General features: G+C 34.7%; 1 protein-coding gene across 13 annotated transcripts in view; it reads left to right on the top strand.

The window, feature by feature from the left end:
* Positions 1-13,349, top strand: part of adam15 (ADAM metallopeptidase domain 15) — a 49,621-nt gene that overhangs the window by 19,847 nt on the left and 16,425 nt on the right. For all 13 annotated transcript variants that reach the window (XM_073926081.1, XM_073926079.1, XM_073926076.1 and 10 more), the window contains exons 5-19: positions 286-362; positions 1,553-1,763; positions 2,266-2,331; positions 2,786-2,857; positions 3,379-3,548; positions 3,638-3,722; positions 5,119-5,267; positions 5,347-5,524; positions 7,552-7,644; positions 7,715-7,910; positions 8,003-8,111; positions 8,547-8,742; positions 11,236-11,313; positions 11,398-11,509; positions 11,679-11,826. In XM_073926081.1, coding sequence (XP_073782182.1) covers positions 286-362; positions 1,553-1,763; positions 2,266-2,331; positions 2,786-2,857; positions 3,379-3,548; positions 3,638-3,722; positions 5,119-5,267; positions 5,347-5,524; positions 7,552-7,644; positions 7,715-7,910; positions 8,003-8,111; positions 8,547-8,742; positions 11,236-11,313; positions 11,398-11,509; positions 11,679-11,826 — 1,940 coding nt within the window. The remainder of the gene's footprint in view (positions 1-285; positions 363-1,552; positions 1,764-2,265; positions 2,332-2,785; positions 2,858-3,378; positions 3,549-3,637; positions 3,723-5,118; positions 5,268-5,346; positions 5,525-7,551; positions 7,645-7,714; positions 7,911-8,002; positions 8,112-8,546; positions 8,743-11,235; positions 11,314-11,397; positions 11,510-11,678; positions 11,827-13,349) is intronic.

Here is a 13,349-nt window from a genome sequence, read left to right as displayed (position 1 = left end):
ATATATATGTATGTATATATATATATATATATATATATATATATATATATATATATATATATATATATATATATATATATATATATATATATATATATATATATATATATATATATAGTTTTGTTTTTATAGTACACACACATATATAATACACACACACACAAACTCTTATGTTGCATGCGGTTAAGCACAATAAATATTTTTGCCCTGCACATTTTTGTCTACTGCCCAGCATCATTATTTAATCTACTGAATGCAAATTTTATCTTTTTTTCCCTCTGTCAGACACATTGTTACTATCATGGTTCAGTGCAAGGTTTCCCTGAGTCACGCGTGGCTCTCAGCTCCTGCTCTGGGTTACGGTAATACTTTCTTTACATCACTCATGTAGTTCACTGACGACTTCCTGTGAGAGATTTAACCGTATTATGGCCATTGCTAAACTTTTAAGAATCCTGTGGCTTAAAGTATTTTTAAATGGTAAAACCAGCTTAGAGTTCAGAGGTTATGACCATGAAAGACTCTTCACTATAATAATTACTTTGTATTATTTATAGGTTTGAAAGCCAATTTTTGGAAAGTTTGTTACTTAATGTAATATGCTTTAATTGATTTACTTGGAAGATTATGACCTTTTAAATTATACATGTTTACAAGATTAACACATCAAAAGTTAAATACCGCAGGAGCTGTACACTTCTATTCAATAGTTTAGTATTTTCAATGCTTTTGATATTAGTCAGTTATTCATTTATTTATTTATTTTCTTTTTGGCTTCTTTTATTTATTAATCAGAGGTCACCACAGCGGATTGAACCGCCATTAGTTAGTTATGTAAGCTGTAATTATTAAAAAAAACAATAAAGTATTAATATTGTGACTGTAATATATCTTTTGTAAAATATTTTCATGTGTTGTATTGTGAATTTTTATTAGTATTCATTGTTACACGATCCTTTAGAAGCATTGTAATGTACTTATTCGGTGCTTAGTTTTGACCCAAATTTTGGTCAAATATGGACAAACCCAACCAAAAATGTGAATAAAAAATAATAATTAAGAGTTACATTTAAAATATGAATTTCTGATTATTGAAAATTGAACCAAATGATTGATTCTGACTGTATTTTACTTGATTATGAATAAAAAATATTTTTAAAATGTTTCATAATAGACCATCTCAAAAGCTTTAACCAACTTGAATGCTTGACTTTTAATGTTTTGTTTGAATTTGTGAAAAAAAAGAGAAAACAAGACGAGCTTTTCTGAAACTGAAACCTTTATTTCCTTCTTTTATATGCACTTGTTTGCTTTATTTGAATTTAAGCCCATTTTAAAATTAGATTTTGTACCAGACTGGCCGTGTTTACTGTTTCTTTAAGTAGAAAATAAAATTAATTAAAAATTACAATATTGAATAATCTAGAGACATTATTCATAATTCAGGGCCTTTCCATAAACTAGGAAGAGGCCGCTACACTAATATCATCAGATGTGTGCTGGAAGGTGATGCTCAGTCTGTGTTATTCAGTACATCTTTCTCTCTCTGCAGGGGAGTGATAGTCATTAACGCCACACTGAGCTTTGAACTGCTTCCTGAAGGAGAAGAAGAGCGAGGAAAAGATGATGAAGGGAGTGGAGAAATGGAAGAAGGAGAGATGCATGCAATTTACTCTACACACTCGCCAACATCTGAGTCTAGAGACTGTGGGGTGTCACACACTTCTATACCTCCCATTCAGATCATCCCACACACACACAGGGTGAGCAGGGAGTGTTTAGTTTAAACGTTTATTAGTCCCCTTTGGGCAATTCATTCTGACATGGTATGGTGCTTCAAATGACACACTTAATACAGTAGATTCCAACATGTAACATTAAGTACACAAGCCTAGACAAATATAACAAATAATAATAATAATAGAATAAAAAATAATACTAATGAACCATTGATCAGCTACATGTATTACATAATTAAATAGCTTCAGGCACAAAAGTAAATTTATAACAATTTGTGGAACAACTAATTGTCCTTAGACGTCGCCCAAGGCAGGGGCATCCACATAGTTAAGGAGTGTGTCTATCTTCTGTTATTTTATGTGCCATCCTCAACACCTGCTGTTCGCAGTAGGATGCAACACTTCGCAAGGAAACTCAGTGAAATTTTGAGCACAAATGAACAATGCTTTGAAGATGGTTCCAGACATTGCGAATGCGTGTATGATAGATAGTACTTATGATTACTATTTTGATGTTTTCTTACAGAGTAAGAGAGACATTCTCTCTGAGATCAAATATATTGAGCTGGTTCTGGTGGCAGATCATAAAGAGGTAAGAGAGTGAAGCCATAATGTCACACACAAACACACTTTGTGGGTTGTCATAGACTTGTATTGTTTTTATACTGACCTAACCATTTAGTTTTTTTATCAACTAAATGTCAACCCAACCACAGATTTTTATTACATTTTATTTTACATTCTCAGATAAACATCATTTAGTGTTTTTAATATTTTATCTCACTTTGAGCTCTTTGTTTTTTTGTGAGGACATTTGGTTCCCATAATAAAGGTTATACACACAAACGATGATTTTTACAAAGCTATATAGTCTTTACAAATTCAAATATATTGTCGCAGACACAAAACGCATGCAGACGCACACATCTGTGAGACTCTTCCACCCTCTGCTGGTACATACAATGCATGACATCTAGTCAGTTTATCTTTATCAATACTTGGGATTTCAACATTGCATTTGTTTTGCTTTTCTGTCTTCCTCACAGTATTTGAATTATCAAAAGAATAACAAAACTATAATTTACCGCATGTTGGATGTCGCAAACCAAGTAGACTGGGTATGTTATACATTTACCTGTTTTATATTACACAAACCTTTATTTATGTTTTGAGTTTATTGGATATATTGGATATTGAATTCATTGGATATGAAATACAGTAAAAACACTAATACTAGATTATGATAATATTGATTTTATGGATTTCTTTTTCTTTTAATATTATTAATTTCATAGATTGTTTCAGTTTTCATTGACATATGATCCTCCAGAAATCTGGATTATTTGGTGTTCAAGAAACGTGTATTATTGTTTTTATAATGAGAACAGGTAATTAATGTCTTTGTAAAATTATAGTATACATTTTATTATATATATTTAATAAAATAAATATTTTTTTTGCACAGTTTTAATAGTTTTTGGTTATTTCATCTTATTTCATTTTCATTATTTTAGCTAATACATCAGCTAATCCAAATATTTTTACAATATATTTCAGTTGACGAAATTGTCACTATTTATATACTGAAAGCATTTGAGTCTTGCCATTTTTTTAAATCACTGTCTGCTCTGTGTCTCAGTTCTACCGGCCGCTGAATGTACGTGTGGCTCTGCTGGGTTTGGAGATCTGGAGTGACCAGGACAAGATTAAAGTGGATAAAAGTCCCACTGAAACTCTAAACCGCTTCCTGGATTGGAGGACCAGGGAGTTACTGCCACGACTACGACATGACAATGCGCAGCTCATCATGTAAGTTCAGATGCACTGTGGGAATGATGACAACAGTTTGATCAGATTTGAACATTTTGGGCAAAATCATAATTTGCTTATATGTTCAGGGGTGAGTCATTTGATGGAACTACGGTTGGCATGGCGTCTCAATCCTCCATGTGCTCGAAGGATCGGTCAGGAGGAGTAAATGTGGTGAGAAAAAAAAATGAATTTATCACAGTATTCACTGAATAATCAGGCTTCAGTGTTTTATGCCTTTCTTTTAAAAGTAAGATAATTGTACTAATAGTGTAATGGCTGTTTGCAAAAGCCAACACATCACAAGTGAGCAGCAACATGCTATTTGACAGGTCAAATTTACCAATGCCATTTGCACCACGCTTTTCCACAACTTTATCCCTTATTTTGGTATATTGATCTATTATATTAATTAAAGGAACGCTCAATGTTATTTTTGAAAACAGCTCCCCTAGAGTTAAACAGTTGGGTCCATTTTTGAATCCATTCAACTGATCTCCGATTCTGGTGCCTAAAAAAAAGCTTATTTCTAAAAAAAAATAAAGACTTTTTTTTAAATACTTTTTATTTAAGATTTTTAAATATATATTTTTTACAGAACAATGTTTCCCAGCAGTTTTACCCCTTACACACGAGGGAATACAATAAATAAAAAATAATAATAATAATGATGAAATAATAATAATAATAATAAAAAATAATAAAATAAATAAAGAAAATAAAGAAAGAAAATAAAAATAAAATAAAAAAAATGTAAAAATAAAAATAAAAGATATTGCCATCATAATTACTTCACAGAAGATACATTTGTACATCAAGTTACATTGTGTTGCATTGTAGTTACATCCAATTACAGTGATGATAGGTTAAGCAACCTCTAAATATACATATCTAAATATGTCACAATACTTTTCCACCTCTGTTTAAAACTTTAAAGAGACTTTATTTAATAAAAAAAAACTATGAATGGCACTCAGGAGAGCAGTTATCTTGTTTCATTTTATTTTACATTCAATACTGGGAAAAGACACACAGAATTTTTGACTAAGAAGCCTTCTTTAGTGTGTAGATCAGTTTAATTGTTAAACACACAAAGAGGAAAGCTTTCAACCAAGACATTTGTGCCTTTTCCTGTTAACGAATGTAAAATAAATAAGATATAAGAAGACTATTATTCAATCAATAAGAAGATTGTTTAATCCACAACAACTACATAAATTTACATATGTAGTTAGATCAAATAAGTCTTTAATCTGTTAACGGTAACTTATGAGTAAGATTAAAGTGAGATTCACTTGCTTTGTTGTTTCTATAGTGTCAGGATAGCACAAAGACTCCACCCTCTTCTGTAATGCAGTTATTCATTTGCATTTAAAGGGACACACACTTTTTTTTGACAAGCTATTAGAAATGATATGTAAGTTATTATGAGCTGAAACTTCACAGGGACACATTCTGGGGACGCCGGAGATTTATTTTAGATCTTATGAAAAGTTGTATAATATATCCTCTTTAATCTGCAACAAATCAGGCCTTATTTTTGTGTTTATTTGTATTTTCTGTTTCACAGGATCACCTGGTGAGTGTATTGGGTGTGGCGTCGACAGTGGCACATGAATTGGGTCACAACCTGGGAATGAGTCATGATACTGCTGACAGGCGCTGTCATTGCCAAAACGAGCCTCGCCTTGGGGGCTGCATCATGGAGCCGTCCACCGGGTGAGGAAAATAAGTGTGTGTGGCAGTCTGATACCATATCGCTGATGATTAATCATGATGTAAATGTCTTCATGTGCAGGTTTATGCCAGGTCAGCTGTTCAGCAGCTGTAGTGAACGCGACCTGTCTCTTAGTCTGCTGCACGGGGGCGGCATGTGTCTGTTTAATGTGCCTCAGCCGGAGAGTCTTCTTGGGGGACCACGCTGTGGGAACCTGTACGTGGAGAAAGGAGAGGAGTGTGACTGCGGCCTGCTGGATGTAAGAAGCACCTTTTTTGCTTACTGATATTGTTGAATCACAATTTTTCCAATTGGAGGATTGTACACACGCACAAAATATACCTGGGTTTGAGTTGGCATGTTCTGATGCCATGGTTAAAAAAAGTTACACTCTTGGTGATTAGTGTGAAATAGACATATTTCAATACAATGAAAGTGTTTTTCTTTTTGTCTGCTGCTTGCTTATAAATAGAAATACTTTAGGCATTAAAGGGATAGTTCATAAAAAAATAAAATTCTGTCATCATTATTTTGGCCTTTTTGTTCAAAACCTTTATGGCTTTCATTTCATTCTTTAAAGCACAAAAGGAGACATTTTGAAGAATGCTGAAAACCTGTAACCATTCACTTTCATAGTATTTGTTTTTCCTACTATGGAAGTCAATGTTTACAAGTTTTCAGCTTTTCTCTTATTTAGTCTTTAACAGGATAAAGAAACTCATAAAGGTTTGAAATCACTTGAGGGTAAGTAAATGGTGAGTAAATTTGCATTTGAACATAAACTTGACTAACAAAATCAGCTACAAATCTCAAACAGATATGAAGGACATATCCTACATACATGAAAGTGCACAAAAATAAAACTCCTGTTCTATTTACATTTTAGTTATGTATGACTTGTACATATTCTTTAGTTAAGAAATATATCAAAAAAGATGATGGTAGTAGTTGGCAACATGACGTCCAGTAGAATGAATGGATCTTTATAGCCCTCTGCTGGATGTATGTTAAAATACTAGCACATTATTTCATCCGAACACCTAGATCAGTATCCACAAACACCTTCTATTTAATTTAGATCATCTTTAAGGTAATTAATCTTTTTAAAAAGACTTATTCAAACCAATGTTGTATTTGAGTGTTTTGTGGTAAATGGGGAAAGTACTGCATATCCTCCAACACAGAGCATAAACATATTGTTAAGAAGTACATAAGTATTATTTATCATTGTTGTAATTAAAAGAGCCTATTTTGATGCGATGTGTCCAGCAGGTGCCAAAGACCAAGAGGGTAAATGGTAGATGAGGAGAATATGAGATTCAAAAAAATAATTCAAGGAAAGAAAGCAATGCAAATTTGAAAAGTTAATAATTACTGAAATTCCACTGCTTTAATGTGAAAGCAAACGTTACAGTGTAAATATTAAATCGTCATATTTACATCTGATGTATTTTCTGTTGTATAAACATATTGTAGATGAATATTTAATGGTGTTTTATAGGCTATAAATACTGTACAGTTCAAGATTTTGTCCCCAGTCCGAAGACTGTTCATTCATTCATTCATTCATTCATTTTCTTTTAGGCTCAGTCCCTTTATTAATCTGGGGTCGCCACAGCAGAATCAACTGCCAACTTATCTAGCATATGTTTTACCCAGCGAATTCCCTTCCTCCTGCAACCCATTACTGGGAAACCACCATTCACTCTCATTCACACTCATACACTATGGACAATTTTAGCTTACCCAATTCACCTGTACCGCATGTCTTTGGACTAGTGGGGTAAACCGGAGCACCCTGAGGAAACCCATGCGAACGCGGAGAGAACATGCAAACTCCACACAGAAATACCAACCCAGCCGAGGCTCAAACCAGCGACCTTCTTGCTGTGAGGCGACAGCACTACCTACTGCGCCACCGCATCCCCTCCGACGACTGTAACAAAAACTAATTTTTCTATTTCATATCAATTGTGTTCATTGAACTTATCAAACAATAATCTACAAAGAAGATCAAAGGTTTGAAATGACATGAAAATAAATAAATAAATAAATTACAGACTAGAATAATAAATCATTGATAAATAAGGGTAGGATAAAAAAAAGGTCATCCCAAGCGTCAAAATCAAATAAAATAATCCAAACAACACCCGTTTCTAATAATTACTGCCATTGTCAACACTGTCCAAACATATAAGTCTGGAAAGCATCTAATAAGCTCTCACATCTCTAATCAGTCTCTTCGCTGTGTGTGTGTGTATATGTGTGTACTATGTGTGTGTTCAGGAATGTAATGATCCCTGCTGCAATGCCAGCACATGTAAACTGGTTCCAGGGGCCCAGTGTTCTTCAGATGGCATCTGCTGTGAAAACTGCAAGGTTTGTAAGTTTATTTTTAAACAATTACACACTCAGGCATGCCCACTAATGCCCGTCTCTTCGCCTGCAGCTGCGTGTGGCCGGTTCAGTGTGTCGGGAGCCACTGGGAGAGTGTGATTTGCCTGAACACTGCACTGGTTCTTCTCCATACTGTCCTCCCAATGTCTTTCTACAGAATGGAGAACCATGCAAAGGTGGTTCCTCCTACTGCTACAGCGGTGTGTGTGCCAGTCTGGATGACCAGTGCCAGATGCTCTGGGGACAGAGTAAGTGTTTCATGCTTTGAAATTATACATTTAATTATTGATGAAACTTTGACTTTAATGTGTCTTATTGTCCATTTCTCTGGCTCTCTCAGACTCCACCCGAGCTCCCCCCATCTGCTTCTCTTCTGTGAACAAGCAGGGCAATAAGTATGGGAACTGTGGTCAGATGCCCAATGGTTCCTACATCCCCTGTTTGAAATGGTAAGAGAATGTTCTCTAATGTTCTCTTTGCTTGTGTGTGTGTTTTTTTGTTTTTTTTTTAATAAATTAGGGTAGAAGGAATAGTTCATCTGAAACTAAAAATTACTCACCCTTCATATGTTCCAAACCAGTTTGATGCTCTTTCTTCTGTTGAACACAAACGAAAACTGGAAACCTGTAACTATTGACTTCCATAGACTTTTTTTTCTTTTATGGAAGTTAATGGTTACAGGTTTTCAGCTTTCTTCAAAACATATTTTTGTTGTTCAGTAGATTAAAAACTCATAAAGGATTGTAACCACTTAAGGGGGGAGTAAATGGTGTGAACATTATCATTTTTGGGTGTATTATACCTTTTTTTTTGTACCCCTTTTTAATGTTGCCTTTTTAGTAAAATGAGGACTTTTCATCATGACTTTGTCTTGTTTTGCTCAGGGATGTGCACTGTGGTAGGATCCAGTGTCAGGGTGGAGGTGAACGTCCTCTCCTGGGCTCTAATGCTGAGATTCTGACCACAACGGTCATACTCAACCAGAGTGACTTTACCTGTCGCGGGACCTACTTTAATCTGGGCGATGATGTTTCTGACCCAGCCATGGTGTTACAGGGGACAGCCTGTGGGCCCAACAAGGTGAATGCTTATAAATTGTGTACTTTTTGTTTTGATTGTTAATGTAATACTTGTTACAAATCTGTTGTAAATTGTTTTTGTAGAAATAATGTAATTATCTAATTTCTCATAGATCTTGCGTTCAAATTATGGCTTACTTTAGCAATATGATTTTCTTACCATCTAGTGATTGCAGCTTTTTCATACATGTAAACATTAAATATTTATATAGAGAGAAACAAATATGATCACTCGAATTAATACCATATAAAACTTTAAATATCATATATTGGAGACAAATTATTAGCCCTCCTTTGAAATTTTACAATACACAACATTTTTATTTCCCAATAAAATAATAATATTGACCAATAATAATATTGACCTTAATATTGAACAGTTAAAAGAATTATATCTATTTTTTTATTATTCCAGCCAAGCTAAAAAATAAGACTTTCTTCAGAAGAAAAATATAATAGGAAATAATGTGAAATTTTTTTACAGCTTTGTTAAATAATACTTGGGAAGTATTTGAAAATGTGTGTGTGTGTGTGGTTGTGTGTGTGTGTGTGTGTGTGTGTGTGTGTGTGTGTGTGTGTGTGTGTGTGTGTGTGTGTGTGTGTGTGCGCGCGTGTGCGTGTGCGCGTGTGTGTGTGACATATCAGGACACAAATCTGTATAATGACATAGGTATGACACAGGTATTTCAAAAAGGAGGTGAAATATATACATTGGTGACGTCCTCATTTCTCAAAATGCTTATAAATCTCACAGAGTGAGTTTTATCAGAGAGTAAAGCTGTACACAGTCTCCTGTGATGGTTGGGTTTAGGGGTATGGTGGGGTGAGGGCAATACAATATATGGTTTGTGTTGCATAAAATGAATGGAAACCTATGTAATATACACACTTTTCACAAAAACGTGTGTGTGTGTGTGTGTGTGTGTGTGTGTGTGTGTTTAGAGTCAAAATCAGAGTTATTATTCAATTTTAAATGTTTTTTTATTTATTTTAATAAATAAATTATTCCCAAATAATGTTTAACGGAGCAAGGAAAATACCACATTATGTCCGATAATATTTTTTCTTCTGGAGAAAGTTTCATTTGTTTTATTTCAAAGCAGTTTTAAATTTTTTAAACACCATTTTAAGGTCAAAATTATTAGCCCCTTTAAGCAATACACATTGCTATTATACAATTTTATTATATTCTCTCTTTCTAATTATATTCTCTGTGTACAGGTGTGTGTATATACACAACCCATTATATAAATCAAGCCTGAAATTATCCCTGGAAAATTACTTATTATTAATTTATGTTCAAATGTATATAAAAGCAGACAACGTTGTGGTGCAGTAGGTGGTGCTGTCACCTCACAGCATGAAGGTCGCTGGTTCGAGCCTTGGCTGGGTCAGTTAGCATTTCTGTGTGGAGTTTGCATGTTCTTCTCGTGTTCGTGTGGGTTTCCTCCGGGTGCTCCGGTTTCCATCACAGACAAAAGGCATGTGGTACAGGTGAAATGGTGTAGGCTAAATTGTCCGTAGGGTATAAGTGTGAATGATTGTGTATGGATGTTTCCCAGAGATGGGTTGCAGCTGGAAGGGTATCCGCTGCGTAAAACATATCCTGGATAAGTTGGCAGTTCATTCCGCTGTGGTGACCCCAGATTAATAAAGGGACTAAGCTGAAAAAAAAATGAATGATTGAATTGAAGAGAAATATTTTTTCCATAATAATACCTTTAGTATATATTATTGTGGTTTGGGAGAAGTCTGTCATTTCTGGTCACAAAAACAAACACTTGCTGGTTGAATAAAAGTAACTTTCTAAGTCAGAATTTGCCAGGGGTATGAATAATTTCAGGCTTGACTGTATACACTGATATATATATAATAAAGAGTATTAAAGTATAGTATTTTACAAGATGTAAGATTAAGCCTTTGGTGTATCCAGAATGTGTCTGTAGCAATTTCAGCTCAAAATAACCATCAGATTGTTTATTATGACCTTCAGAATCTGCCCATTTTGTTGTCTGAGTATACTGTAGCTGTTTTTGAAGCCTGTAACTTTAAATGCAAATGAGCTGCTTCTTCCTGCCCACCACTCCCACGTGCGTGTCTGCTTCACTTGCGTCATGTTAGTGTTAACAGCAGTCAGTGATAGAGACAGACTTGGATGGCGCTGAAATACAGCTTAGTCAAAAATACCAAGTAAGTTTATTTCATGTATTTGTTGTGGAGTTTATTCAAGCCTTTCTGACATGATGAGTCTCAAATGATGGGCCTCAAAATCACTGGGATTTGGATCTTATTTTAATGTCAGGAAATTTTAAAAAAGAGACTCGTTGGATTTATATCTCTCCAATATGACAGTGGACACACTGTAGATACAGACAGTTCTGTCCAAACATCTTACAAATGTTGATTTTGCATAATATTGCCCTTTAATATTTCCCAATATTAAATATCATATTTGATAGGCCTTATGAATTGTATTGTATCATTGTATTCCTAGGCATGTGTGGACCAGAAATGCCGGGACGTGTCCATGTTTGGTGTTGACGAATGCCGCAGCAAGTGCCATGGCCACGGGGTGAGTAGCGAACACTGCTATAACTTCACAGAATTCAAAACAATTAACAAAAAGCCATGTGTCATTAAAACATTTGATTGGTAGGTGTGTAACAGTAATAAGAACTGTCACTGTGATGAGGGCTGGGCTCCTCCTGACTGCAGATACTCTGGAAATGGAGGAAGTGTGGACAGCGGACCTGCACAAGAACCCAGAGGTACAACACACATACACACACACAAACACACACACAAACACAAACACACACACACACACACGCAAGCAAAAATAAATTGTGTGTAAACATTTAGACTGAGTTAGTAACACGTCACCACTCTGATTACAGTGCTCTGCTGGTGTTTAGCCTTGCTTTTGTCTGTATACAGATTCAGATCCTGCGCGGGTGGCTCTTTTGGTCATTTTCCTGTTTGTGCTGCCGGTGTCTCTGCTGTTTGTGGCTCTCCGTTTTCCTCGCTGTCGACGAGGCCTTGTGTACCTTGGGCACACACCATTCAACAAGACCCGACAGAGCCGGTGAGACTGACAAAAATCAAAAGACATACAGAAAGAACAATGATGATAACAGTAATTGATATAATTAGTGCAAGAAGGTTTAACTGCTGTTCAATTTCAAGAGATATAATAATGATAATAATGATAATAATAATAATAATAATGTACTGAAATTATATTAGGGCGACATGGTGGCTCAGTGTTCAGCACTGTCGCCTCACAGCAAGAAGGTTGTTGGTTTGACTCCCGGCTGGATCAGTTGGCCTTTCTGTGTGGAGTTTGCATGTTCTCCCCGTGTTCACGAGGGATTCCTTCGGCTGCTCCGGTTTCCCCTACAGTCCAAAAACATGTTCTAAAGGTTAATTGAATAAACTAAACTGGCCGTAGTGTATGTGTGTGAATGAGAGTATATAGATGTTTCCCAGTGATGGGTTGCAGCTGGAAGGGCATCTGCTGCGTAAAACTTATGCTGGATAAGTTGGCGGTTCATTCCGCTGTGCGCGACCCCTGATAAATAAAGGGACTGAGCCAAAGGAAAATGAATGAAACTATATTAATTTATGTAAATTTATGCAAGCTATAACTTTGATGAACATATGCTTGTAGTTTTACAAGCTAAACATATAATTATAGGCTCAAACCAATCCAAAAATCAGCAGATGCAGGACCAGAACAAAAAATGTTAAATAAATTTTTTTTAATGTTTAATACATTTTTAAATTAAATTAAATTAAATTAAATTAAATTAAATTAAATTAAATTAAATTAAATTAGAATAATCCATGTGCTATTACATTATTCTAATTATAATATAATTACAAAAAAAAAAACTATCAGGTATTTTGGCTCCGAGTCATTTGATTTTGGGTATCTACCAATACGAAACCCGAAACGATACTTCTATAAAACATAAAAAAATGAAGAAGAGCAATGAAACAGATCCAGGATGATTTTTTATTTAATTCACCATATTTTAACATTCAACAACTCTGGTAACAAACAGAGCACTTCTGTGAGGTAGCATGAACAATCAAGTAATAAATAACACAAATTCTTCACTTTCGGACTTTAATGCAACAATAAATAAATAAATACATTTTCTTTATTTAAATACAATACAGATGAGATTAATTAAATTGCTTGTGTGTTTTTTTTGTGTTCCATGTAGCCTAAATGTCTGTTTAAAATGTACATTTTCCGCTACACTACAGTCAATACTATAATTTAACATTTATTTGTAAATCTTGTGCGTTTTAAAATGTTTTTCACCTCTTGTCCTTGTTTTATCCATCAAAATTAATCATTTTATGTTTTAATCATATATGGCCTTTGTTTTTTGCTTTTTCAATGCGGACTGAGAATGCTAATGAAAGTCTATGAGGGGGTGCATTTTGCGGCAGCGGTGCGTTTCTCGGCACAACAGTTGCATTTAACCGATAGTGTTTCTGCAACAAAGTGATGTCATGCTACACGCGTTGCTGTTTTTGTGTGAAGTCAAGAAAGAAGTCTAACTCTGTGCCACCACTATAGATGTGTTATATATA

The sequence above is a fragment of the Danio rerio genome, chromosome 16, assembly GCF_049306965.1.
Source record: "Danio rerio strain Tuebingen ecotype United States chromosome 16, GRCz12tu, whole genome shotgun sequence".
Taxonomy (NCBI): Eukaryota; Metazoa; Chordata; class Actinopteri; order Cypriniformes; family Danionidae; genus Danio; species Danio rerio.
The sequence above is the reverse complement of the archived record's forward strand: the minus strand, read 5'-3'. Positions and strand labels throughout refer to the sequence as shown.